The 11,218-nt window shown below is 32.6% G+C and overlaps 3 protein-coding genes across 3 annotated transcripts in view; all 3 read left to right on the top strand.

Annotated features, from left to right (window-relative positions):
• Positions 1-20: 20 nt before the first annotated feature.
• On the top strand, positions 21-1,371 carry LOAG_09029 (hypothetical protein; the record flags this gene model as incomplete). Its single annotated transcript, XM_003144558.1, has 3 exons — positions 21-262; positions 465-586; positions 1,181-1,371. 3 exons carry the CDS (start codon positions 21-23, stop codon positions 1,369-1,371), a joined length of 555 nt encoding a protein of 184 aa, XP_003144606.1.
• Positions 1,372-2,196: 825 nt separating this feature from the next.
• Positions 2,197-4,660, top strand: LOAG_16590 (hypothetical protein). Its single transcript, XM_020449241.1, has 4 exons — positions 2,197-2,280; positions 2,591-2,649; positions 3,114-3,894; positions 4,631-4,660. The coding sequence occupies exons 1-4, from the start codon at positions 2,208-2,210 to the stop codon at positions 4,633-4,635; spliced, it is 918 nt and encodes a 305-aa protein (XP_020307256.1). The 5' UTR covers positions 2,197-2,207; the 3' UTR covers positions 4,636-4,660.
• Positions 4,661-7,698: 3,038 nt separating this feature from the next.
• The window catches only part of LOAG_16589 (hypothetical protein), a gene marked incomplete at its 5' end in the record, with an annotated part of 10,259 nt that continues 6,739 nt past the window's right edge, over positions 7,699-11,218 (top strand). Inside the window, 10 exons of the mRNA XM_020449240.1 lie at positions 7,699-7,731; positions 8,026-8,258; positions 8,536-8,655; positions 8,837-8,922; positions 9,010-9,065; positions 9,165-9,248; positions 9,353-9,504; positions 9,720-9,900; positions 10,135-10,230; positions 10,404-10,499. Of these exons, the coding sequence (XP_020307255.1) occupies positions 7,699-7,731; positions 8,026-8,258; positions 8,536-8,655; positions 8,837-8,922; positions 9,010-9,065; positions 9,165-9,248; positions 9,353-9,504; positions 9,720-9,900; positions 10,135-10,230; positions 10,404-10,499 (1,137 nt within the window). The remainder of the gene's footprint in view (positions 7,732-8,025; positions 8,259-8,535; positions 8,656-8,836; positions 8,923-9,009; positions 9,066-9,164; positions 9,249-9,352; positions 9,505-9,719; positions 9,901-10,134; positions 10,231-10,403; positions 10,500-11,218) is intronic.

Raw genomic sequence — 11,218 nt, 5'->3', positions numbered from 1 at the left:
TGCGATATATCTCTCTAAAAATGTATAAATTATATGACTTGGACATCGAAAATTTGGAGCAGGAACTCTTTTTGTCCAGTTCCTTTCATCGTAATTTCAAAAACTTGGACAGTAAATGTGTCACAATGGTTAAGTGCAATTATGCTCAACCACAATTTGAAAAAAAGTTGATTTCGACCTGTCGGGCCATTCTTTGTTATCCATTACATTCATTTTGTGTTTTTTATTGTATTTCAGATGACATAGCTCTGGCTGCAAATAGGTCATTGCTCTTTATATGGTCACAAACTTGGTTTCAATATCAGAAAAAAAACTTTATTTGGTTGATTGCTCACCAGTGGATTGACTTAGCGAATGGATTTTCTGTTTAATTAATTCTCAACCAAATAGTTTATCAAATGATAGAATCAGTTTATTATCGGACAAATAGGATAAAAGAATTTTTTAGAAGTTAAATATTACAGGAAAAAGTGCCATCATAAAAAATGCATTTGTTCCCGAGGAAAATTGAACAATTTTCGTTGTACGTTGATTTCTCAACATCAAGATTGCTTATCATATTTCAGCATACAATTTGATTCATACAGTATGTTTTAAGGTATTGATGAAGTTTTTAAATTCTAAAAAAATGAAGAAAAACCGAGAACCAACACTAAGTATTATCATTCATTCATACTTTTCAGAAAAATGTTTCTATGCATCCCATAAACACACTACATTCAAGGAATTATCAGTTTGAAAATTTCACTTTCTTATCACAAATTTTCCCGCTCACACCAAAGAATTGCGACATTACGTCACATATTTCTTATTAATATTAATTAATTCAAAATTTGTATTACTTATTGATTGTTAGAATATCACGGAAGAATGAATGCTCTTCCAAGAAGTGTTCATTAAGGCTGTCTTTTGCAATTTCGCTTGGATTCTCGGTTGTCTATTGCTTTTCCAGAACGAAGAACAGATTGTAGAGAATAACAACCTTTTGGGAGTAAGCTAAGACCACCTGTAAAGCAATCTTTGCAGTATTTCTTTAATTGCTAAAACCGATTCGCTTTTTCTTCTACAGGGTTTGTTTGAAAGACGTGAAAATCTTCACCATTTCGATATATCATGAAGAAGGGTTGGAGAATGTCTAACTCGGGTAATTAAAGTGATATCAATACCATTGCATTTGAAGATGTTGCTGACGTAGAAACCGGAAATGAATTAACTCATCCTTTTGCGTATGTGCTATGTATGCTTTTTGTAAAAATACGTATCAAAGATCAAATTTTTGAGAAATTTGCCACACTACACCGTCATTTGTTGTCGGAGTTGGGTCGAAGGGCGTACAGCTCGAAACCATTCATCTTTAAACATTTGTTTTAACGATGCTAAATTAAACAGTGGAAAAGGAAGCAGATAGAAGAATTAACCTTTGACCAGTTATCCATCAGAGTGATAATGGTCATTGTTACCAGCTATTTATCCTGATTTCAATTCTTAGCTCTATGCATTTAGTTGATCTGCCCAACACTTGCTCGACTTTTCTTCGTTTAAGCTATTTAACACTTCAGATTTCAACTCTAACACTGAATAGAACAATAAGTGGGCTTTGTTTCAGCAAAGAAGCCAAGGTATAGAAATTTTTTAACTCAATTTCTCTTGTCTGTACGAAATTAATCTCGTAACATATAAAATTCCTGCTATCTGAAATTGTAGTTGTGTTATTATAGTTAGTAATAAACTGCTAACTCAAAATACAAAGCCGAAAATTTCTCTTTAAAAGGATTGATAAGACTTGAAATCTTCAAGTGTGCATTTAAAAATTTTGCTGGAAATATTTAAAAATTATATTTGTTCGGCAAAAACCTTTTTGCAGATGACAATAAAATCTCTTTTCCATCCCTCTCAATTTCCAACATCCACTGCTACGAAATATTTTGCATTTACCATTCAGATCAACAGCACTTTTCATTAACTATCATTTCCATTTTGATAGCGTACTGTAATTTTGGTTCGGGTTTACCAGGAAAGCCTATGTTTAGAAAGGCTATGTGTAAGGAACATAAACTAACTTTTAATAACATCAAGCTAACAGAATTCATAGCAACTGTCAATTTTAAAGGATAATACTAGCATGTGATTTGCCTTCGTTTTTCCGGAACGGTGTCATTCGTTATAAAAAGGTATTTTTTCATAAATGAAAATTCGTTTAGGCAAGAATGAAATTGCTAGTAGCTATTGCTTTGTTCTTTTTATCAACTGTTGTGTTGTCGAGCCCAGTACCTAAGCCAGGTTTGTTCTAAATTCATTCACTCATAAGGCATAATTTTTTGTTAAAATATAAAACTTTTAATTGAATTTTCAATTAAATATGTATGCGATTTCATCTGTGGTATTGTGCTTAAAAGTAAAAATTCCAATACTAAAAATCATGCAGCAACTATTTCAAATCTGCAATCCTTACTTGTTACATATTTTTGGATGGAACTGACTTCCTGATTTGGATTTCTTTCAACAAAAAGCGCCCATTGTCCACAAACTTGTCGCTTTATCAAATATCGAGAAATAAATTAGCTCAAGTAATCCACACAAACCATTTCAGACGAATCGGCTGGAATAACTGCATCGGCAACCGAGAAAGAAGAGGTTCCCATCGCCAAGGTATTTAATTTACTAACTGTTAAGATTAGCTTGAATCATAGAAAGAAACTACTACCTCAAGAAAAAGATCTCGAATCGAAAAAGCATATCAATTTGTTTAACTTCAACCGCATTATATTATAACAGTTTCGCATTGATATAGTTAAGCTCAAAAAACTAACGAATAGATATGGACCAGCTTGTCCAAGAATCTATAGATCCTTAAGAACATATAAAGTTAAAGGCTTCAGATTTTCATGAAATTATCAGCATGAAAACTTTTGCCGAGTTCCACATAATTCTTAAATTTTTTTCGACGAACAAAAGTGCAATTTAGTCCTTTAGTTCTCTACAATTGTTATAATCGTTTTTGCCTTCATAAAATTTTATCTTCCTTAGAAATTGATATCTTGAACGGAGATATGGAATTAAATGATAAATTTATAAGTTGTGTTTTCAGTCTAAACTTTAGTCATTCAATTCAGGTAGAAGTTAAGGATTCAAAAAAAGTTGACAAAGAAGAGGCGAAAGAAGATACGAAACATTCAAAATCAGAGGAAGCGTCGAAGGACTCATCTAAAGAAACAAAGGGAACTGAAGAATTAAAATCAGAACATTTAAAAAAAGAAGCGGAAGACGAAAAGTCGGAGTCGGCATTAGTGGAAGCATCCAAAGAGGGCAAAAAAGAATTGGAAATAAAGGAAGATGAAGTGAAGGACACAGAAAAATCCTCAGAGCCAGGGAAAGAAGAAGTAGAAGGAACCACCGCAGCGTCAACAAAAGACGAAAAGGCTATCGATGCAGAAAAGGAAAGCGAAAGGTCCGCAGAAAGATTAAAAGAAAGTAAAAAGTCTGCCGAAACACCAAAGGAAGGCGAAAAATCTCCCGAAGCACCAAAGGAAGATGCAGAGCCTACAGAAGTAGCGAAGGAAAGCGAAAAGTCTTCAGAAGCATCGAAGGAAAGCGAAAAGTCTACAGAAGTGCCAAAGGAAGAAGAAAAGACTACTAAAGCACTGAAGGAAGAAGGTAAGTCAGATGAGCGAGTCAAAGAAGAAAAAAAAACAGATGAAAAGGAGGAAAAGTCAGCCGAAGCTGCAAAAGGAGAACAAATGGCTGCGACACCAAAAGAAGGCGATTCACTAGAAGCAACGGAGAAAGCGGAAAAGGCGACGGAGATAAAAACATCGGAGGTACCAAAAGAGGAAGTGAAGGAGAGTGAAAATCCCGAAAAGTCGGAGAAAGTGGAAACACCGGTGGTAAAGTCAAGTAAGTTACCTGATAACCAGTTTTAAGGAGGCTGAGAAAAAATGATTCGTAAGCTGTGGATGGCAATAAAAGAGTGGGAAATAAATATAATGATTTCAGTAAGATTTTCAAAAATCAAATCAAGCGCAAGAAGTCATATTTGCTTAGGACTTAAATTTGAAATTTTTTCCTAGGATTGAATTTCAATTTTAATCAAATCTCGAAGCATTCAAGAGGAAATAGGACTGGAAAGAATATAGCGAAGATAATTAAGGATAATTAAAACTTCAGGGAATGGTATTCAATTGAAGATAGTGAAGTATATTTGAATGAGGCATCAAGTTGAAAGTTCAAATTCTATCTAGCTAAACATTTAAAAAACCCTTTAAAAGTGGAATCATCGTTTGACATTCTCAATTTAAAAATTTTTTTCGGTTTAAAACTTAAAATTGATGGAACGCACTTGCACATTTTCATCTCCACATAGTTTTAAATGTCTTCCATGATGTATGATTTGATAATACTTTTATAGTAGCCCTTTTTTCAATGTATGACAAATGTTTGGTTAGTTATTCTACGTTCCCTATCTCGGAATTTCAATTAGTCCTCATATGGATAGTTCTAAGATTAAATTGCAATTTGTTGCCTCTTACCGAAAGTCCAAATTGTTCTTCTTCACTGGATTTAGAATTTTTTACAAAAGCAAAGTATTTCTCTCTATGTTTTTATCGAAAATTGCTTGGACTTTGAATTTCAGGGTGAAGTTAATTCGGAAATAAACGATGAGCTACGAAATGGAGAATTATCAATTTCTGACTTCTTTGAATTTAATTTAATGCATTTCCATTCGATCGCTGTATTTCTCTACAACGAACACTTATTTATTTATTGAATTTTTTCGGTGTATTGCAAAAATAAATATTATTAAAGCATTTTCAGTTTCAATTCTCTATTCTCATTCATAAAGTACAACAGATCCAACATGATTCATCACAAATTTCACCTTAAATTTGCTTGAAACATAACACTAATCAGTAATAACACACGGACCAAAAGTTTGGCAGCTAAATCGAAAATGAAAAAAAAAAGTGCTCTTTTCAATCAGAAAACGAAAAAACAAATCGTTACTCATAATAAAAGTTTCATTTTCGACGAGATCTGACAAGAGTTCCTGAAAGGAATAATTGAGCACGATTTAGTCTCAAGGAGTTATCATTTGTTGGACTGAGATCATTAAGTTAATATTAAAAAGATCAGATATCAAGTTTTACTTTTCACAAGCAACTGAAGAATTGAAATCCAAAGTTGCTGACAATTATGAGCGCAAACATTTCGACAAGTGTTTCATTTCTCAATTATAAATATTGGTGATAAAAATTAGAAAAATTTTCACAGTAGTAATTCGAAATACAGAAAATCTGAAAATTCAAAAAATTGTACCAAATGGGGGACTTGTTTCTTTTCTTGTTACTTCCAACACTTGACATAGCAATCAAAAAGGTAGATCTATCGTACAGTTGCTGAAAATTCGACGTCATCTGATGCTTTCCTTCAGAAAGTGTAACTGTTTTGTCGACCAATGAGTTGAGGGAATAATTAAAAGATATTCAAGTGCACTCATTCATTCATTCATTGCAAAATATTTCCTCATATCTATACTGTCATCACTGAAATAGTAATTTAAAAATAAGACGTAAAAATTTAGGAATTATGAGTTAGGAAATGAGAGAAGTGTCTGTTAAAATGGCATTTATAGAAAATTACTTTTTTTGGAAGTTCTGTGAAGTGATTTTCATGACAGAATTGATGCAGGAAGAGACAAAAAACAATTTCCTATCTTGGAGCATGCAAATTACAAAAAAAAGGAAAAAAAAACTTTGCGCTCCATTTTTTTGATCGGGGAAGTGATTTGAGCAGTGTGAAACTACTGCACAACAAATTTTTGTCTTATCAAATGGATCAATTTCATTTTGTGTTCAGTTAATTTGTCTGCTTTTAAATAAAAAAGTACTAAGTCAAAATTATTATATATTTTTATTAAAATTTCTTAAATATTCAACGTTTTTCTAATATTCTTTATGATAAATATAACAAAGCAAGATTCACAAATGCCGAAACATACGTAAATGTAAATGTCAGTTGACAAGGACTGTGAAGAAATAAATGTAACATGAAATCTATTTGTATCTCTCTTATCTGGCAGTGATGTCAAAGTATCATGAATCGCGGATATGTTCGTATCCATTGTAAACATTGCAAAGTGAAAGCATATTGTCATTCACGACTTCCTTATTCTCTATCTTCTCGTCAAATAATTATCACTAAATTTCATCGCCGATCATTTCGAGGTCTCATTTTCATAATGATCACATCAAAGTTCATTGGCCGTTCGCTTTGCTAGAGGAAAAAAAGTTTCTGAGGTGGGCGTTGAAATTCATTGCAGCGCTTGATAGAAATGCTAAAGAAGTAGACGAGAAACATGTGCCACTGACCTGACCAATTGTGATATCAATTGATGAATTTTACTCCAAACATTTTTCAATCTAATATGCATATGCTACATGCTTATTTCGAATCGCAAACCAAAGACGAATATTGTGAGGGATAGTTAGGAAAAGATTGATAGATTGAAGATAGATTCCATCGGTAAATCAAATCCTGGAGAAAAAAATTATGTTTGAGTGACACTTAAGGAGAAGCATAATGATTACGTAGTGGTAGAAATTTTCAAATTCAAGTTTTCTTGAAAGAAAAAGGAAAAAAAACCTCTATCTCTTTGGAAGTACTTTAACGGTATCGAATAGACTTAACTGAAATAAATAAGCCAGAAATGAGAAATGGCAAAACTGATTTCCAGCTGAATGCGATACAAAACAACAAATTAACTCATCAATAAATAGAGATTTAAGAAGTTAGGAGAAAGCAGACAATCAACAAAAGAGTTCTTGCCATATCTAACACACCTACGCTAGTATAGCGAAAATTTTAAGCAATGCTTAAATTGGAGATGATAAGTTGAAATCTGTTAGAATGATCAAACTTTTCCAAGAAGCCATTCACATCTTTGTGTACTTATTTCATTAAGAAAGATATTGAAATAGTACAAATACCTGAAATGTGTCATCGCCTGGACGGTAACCGCTGGTCAACGACCAAACAATGTTACTCAACTAACAACACTTCACTACTTCATTACTTTATTCCGTTTCTGTCAAATAAAAAACATTTGCTCTAAATACTGCACAGTGATCAAAGGGAAGTGGTGACCGGTAAAAGTACTGATGTGATGACCAAGAATGAGATATAAAATGGTGACCAATGGAAGTAATGGAGATATTGTGCTATTGGCTACGTTCTCATTGTGAAACTTTTTTTTTTCATATTGCTATTGGGAAAATTCGCTGTGAGACGGGTATTGATGTCGTGGTTGTATTTAAGTTGAAGAAGTTCTATATAAGATCTGCGAAGGTTAAGAGGGATTGAGGGAGCTCTTTTCTTGAAGTAGGTAAGATTTAGTAGCATGATGGTAGCAAGAGAATAACATCAAACTTGAAAAACAACAGATGAAATTTTGCAAGATATGGGTGGAGTTATCGCACTAAAATAAATTTTTTGATCGACAGACAAAATTAGGTTTCGCTCATTGTAATTACTGTAGGAGATAATAATAAAGACAGCTAAATGTAAGGGTTAACTTTTGCTCCTTTTTTCCACTGCTTTTTCTACAATTTCGAGGAGTTTGCGTGAAATTAGCTTAGAATAAATATAATTTCAAAAAGAAAAGTGTAAAAGGATCGGTTTTCAGGATCTCACTTTTAATCAGCAATGGCAAGTGATTTACAAAAAGCGATCGATGAGGTTTGTTTGCTCTTTTTATGGTTACTAATAAATAATCAATTTTTTCTGCCTCTTTGGTTGTCGTCCAACGCTGAAGATGAGAATGCTGAGATGTGATTTATTCAGGTTGTTTCGTGTATCGCTACTGCATGATGCACATTTTAAAGCAAACACCAAGTATTATTCTGTGTCTACCATATTGATGTTTTCATTAAATTACTGTTGAATAAAAATTAAAACCTTTTACATATGTATACTTTTTCCTCACTTTCATTGTTATTTGCCGTACTTTAACTATCATATTCATTTCTGTAGTTGGAACATTTTTCCGCGATTTTAAAAAGTGCCAACAAACTGTATGCTTCGGCGAGTGAACTAGTAAAATATTGTCTGCCCCATCAGACACTCAAAGAATTAGTCGAAACTCTTTGGTGTACCGAACTTCAAGCCGATAGAAGGCAGAAAATTTGCAAATTGGTCCATGATATCGTACAACGAATCTCAACGAATACTGCTAGTGCAATTAGGAAATATGCCAAGGAAAAAAGGTGACTCTTTTTGCCTAGTTAAGTGTACTAAATAATATTTCGATTCTTTGCCAGGATGTCTAATCCTGCTGCAATCAGAGTCGAAATTAGATAATAATATGTTTCAATATCTTAACACATGAGTAGGCGAAATTAGGGCGAAATAAAAGGCAAATTAAAATATCCTCATTATATGAAGTATGAATAAATTGTTTAACCATTGCCTCGTCTTTTGTAACAATAATACTCGAACATAATTTATAAACGAAGTTTTCGAAAGATTAGACAATTTTTACAGCGTAATTGTCAATTTGACGACTAACGAGTCATGGGGATTGTATGACAAATGCAGTGGCGATAAACTTGGAGATGTGCTTTCCAACTGTCTTTTCCTGTTTCACACTGTATATAATATCAGGTCTTTCATATTATGCTTGTTTTGGAGGATTTCAATTTAATAATAAGAGTTAAAAAAGTTCGGAAATTACTGATTCATTGAGATCGTTGACGAGAATTGTTCAAGGATATTTAATTATAGATCTTGAATTCCTCGACTGTTCAAGTCGAAAAATTTTACTTCAAGTTATTTCAAATTTTAGATCCATTCCATATTTATTTTCATTGGATGAAATAGACGAATTTGACAGGATTTATTATGCTGCTAAACAACTTTTGGACCAAACGGGTGAGCTAAAATTTGAAATAGATGACTGAACCTGTGGACTTATGATTGAAGTCATATCCTACTCTTCTCGTAGTCAACACATTTCAGAACTGGACAGTTTAAAGAGGAAGTTACCAAAAGCAGTTTTGGAAATGTATGGACAGGTAGGAGAACCTTTGTTAAATAATCGACTATTCCATTCTACTTAAATATATCTTGAAATAATTTTCGTAGTATAATTTTCAATATTTTCAAATTTGCAGAGAATACGATCCAATAAAGAAGTAAATTCAATTTTTGCTCACAGAGCCTTTTTGTTTTCCACATCAGAGGCTCTAAATACTGAGGTTAATATTAAAAATTCTTTTCACGTCTTTCATTAATAATGCTTCATCAAGGAAATAATATATGTGTTTTTGATTATTCGTAATCAAGTTGATTTTATTTGCAGAGAACTGATACTAAAGAAGATACCAAAAAATTCACAGAAACTGTGGAGAAACTCATTAGTAAAATCACAACCCATGATTTCGACATATTTGAAATGCGTAGACTTGTCGAATTCAATTTAACTGGAAAAATTGATTTTGCTCTTTTCAGAAAGTATTGTTTATCCACTTTCCTAATATTTGCATATTTATTTAAGAATTTATTATTAACATTATCTGAGTGTTTTTGAGAGACGAGCGCAAAGCTAGTATTACCAGCATGCTGACATTGTTACATTAAATCACTATATGGGCTAATTGATCTAAAAATTAATTTCGTCATGCTTATATTTAGCATTTTGGACTGGTAAACTTAATAACAGTTTACAGGGCATGCAATGTTTTGTCCAAAATACAAGCAGTAGCTGACTTTCGTGTTGCTGATGAGTTTTTGAAAGTTCTGAAATGCATTGCATGTAGTTACAAGGATTGGGGTGCAATAATGACTTTTTTTTACGGAGAATTCCAAGAAGTAAATGGTAGTCTTCAGACTTTCAAACAGTTCTATCAGGTATTTAATTTTAAATTTGAAAAAAAAAATCCATAAATAGATACGAGCACATACGTCTTGCACTATTTTATAGAAAGTATGCTACCGCTAAATTATCAGTGAGAGCATGCTGTGTTAAATGTAGAATATGTGTGTGATTCGGATGAAATAGCTTGTGATTTTTTATAATTGTTCTGTTAAGAGCCATTTCTTTATCGTGTCAAGTATCTTTCTTTTAAAAATTTCTATTCTCAGAATTTTGAAGAAGACATGAGGAATCTTCTCATCTACCTTGAAGACCACGCACAACTTCATACGAACCAAATTAAGTTGGAAAAAGCAACTGATGAGGTTGTTGTTAATTTGTCAAGTTGCTTGTCCGACACAGTTTTATTTTTACCAGGGATTTTCCTAAGTTTCACAAATTCTTGCTTTGGGTAAGAATCATCCTTAGAAATCTATTTGTCTGTAAAAATAAGTAGTTATTTTGTTGAAGAAATGTTTCCTTTATAGCTTATTTGCAGTGTGCATGGCTTCTAATAATTTCGCCTGTTGAGACAATGATATCACTATTTCTGCAGTGTTTGGAGAATATTTTAATGGTACCAAATCTTATCAGAGTGAGTTGCACGTTTCTAATTCTTAATTTCAAAATTTAAGATAATTCATCTGTTTATATTCAATTATCAGCTCTTTCAAGATTTTGCGTAAACTACCGACATACTGTGACATTGAACTGGAAGCAGTGTTCGATGAGGACAGTACTACTAAGCGCAAAACACCAATTTTGATGCTTGCTTTGAGGTAATTTGCAGCTTGTTAATGGCAGATTTTTCGCTCTAAGGTTTAAGTATCTCAAGCAATTGAAATAATTCAATGATGAAAAGTTACTTGCTGTCGCTTTAGAATCTCAAAAATAGCTTCTGAAGCGCATCTCATCGTTTTTCTTGATTTAAGACATATTTTGACTGTTGAACGGTCATCTATACAATGTGGTGCAAAACGTCGAAATTTCGTTTACATATGTAAGCAGTGCTGTTTGCAACACTTATTTCAACTGAATATTACGGTTTTATTTTTTATCTTTTCCTTTCATTAGTAAAACGTAACACCGCTAAATGTTCCATTGAATCCGGAATTGATCAAAGATTCAGGAGAGCTCGTAATAATCATCGTTGTTATAATCGTAGAAACTCTAAATATACAATAACATTTATTATAGAAGCTTTCATAAATATCACCGAGAATCGTTTGATGTCACATTTCATCTTTGTTTTAAGTATTCCGGAAAGATTCCTATATTAAGAATTCCGGAAAGATTCTTATAGATTTTTTTCTC

The sequence above is a fragment of the Loa loa genome (assembly GCF_000183805.2).
Source record: "Loa loa unplaced genomic scaffold supercont3.9, whole genome shotgun sequence".
In the NCBI taxonomy this organism is placed as follows: Eukaryota; Metazoa; Nematoda; class Chromadorea; order Rhabditida; family Onchocercidae; genus Loa; species Loa loa.
Note: the sequence above shows the minus strand (reverse complement) of the source record. Positions and strands in the feature narration are given on the sequence as shown.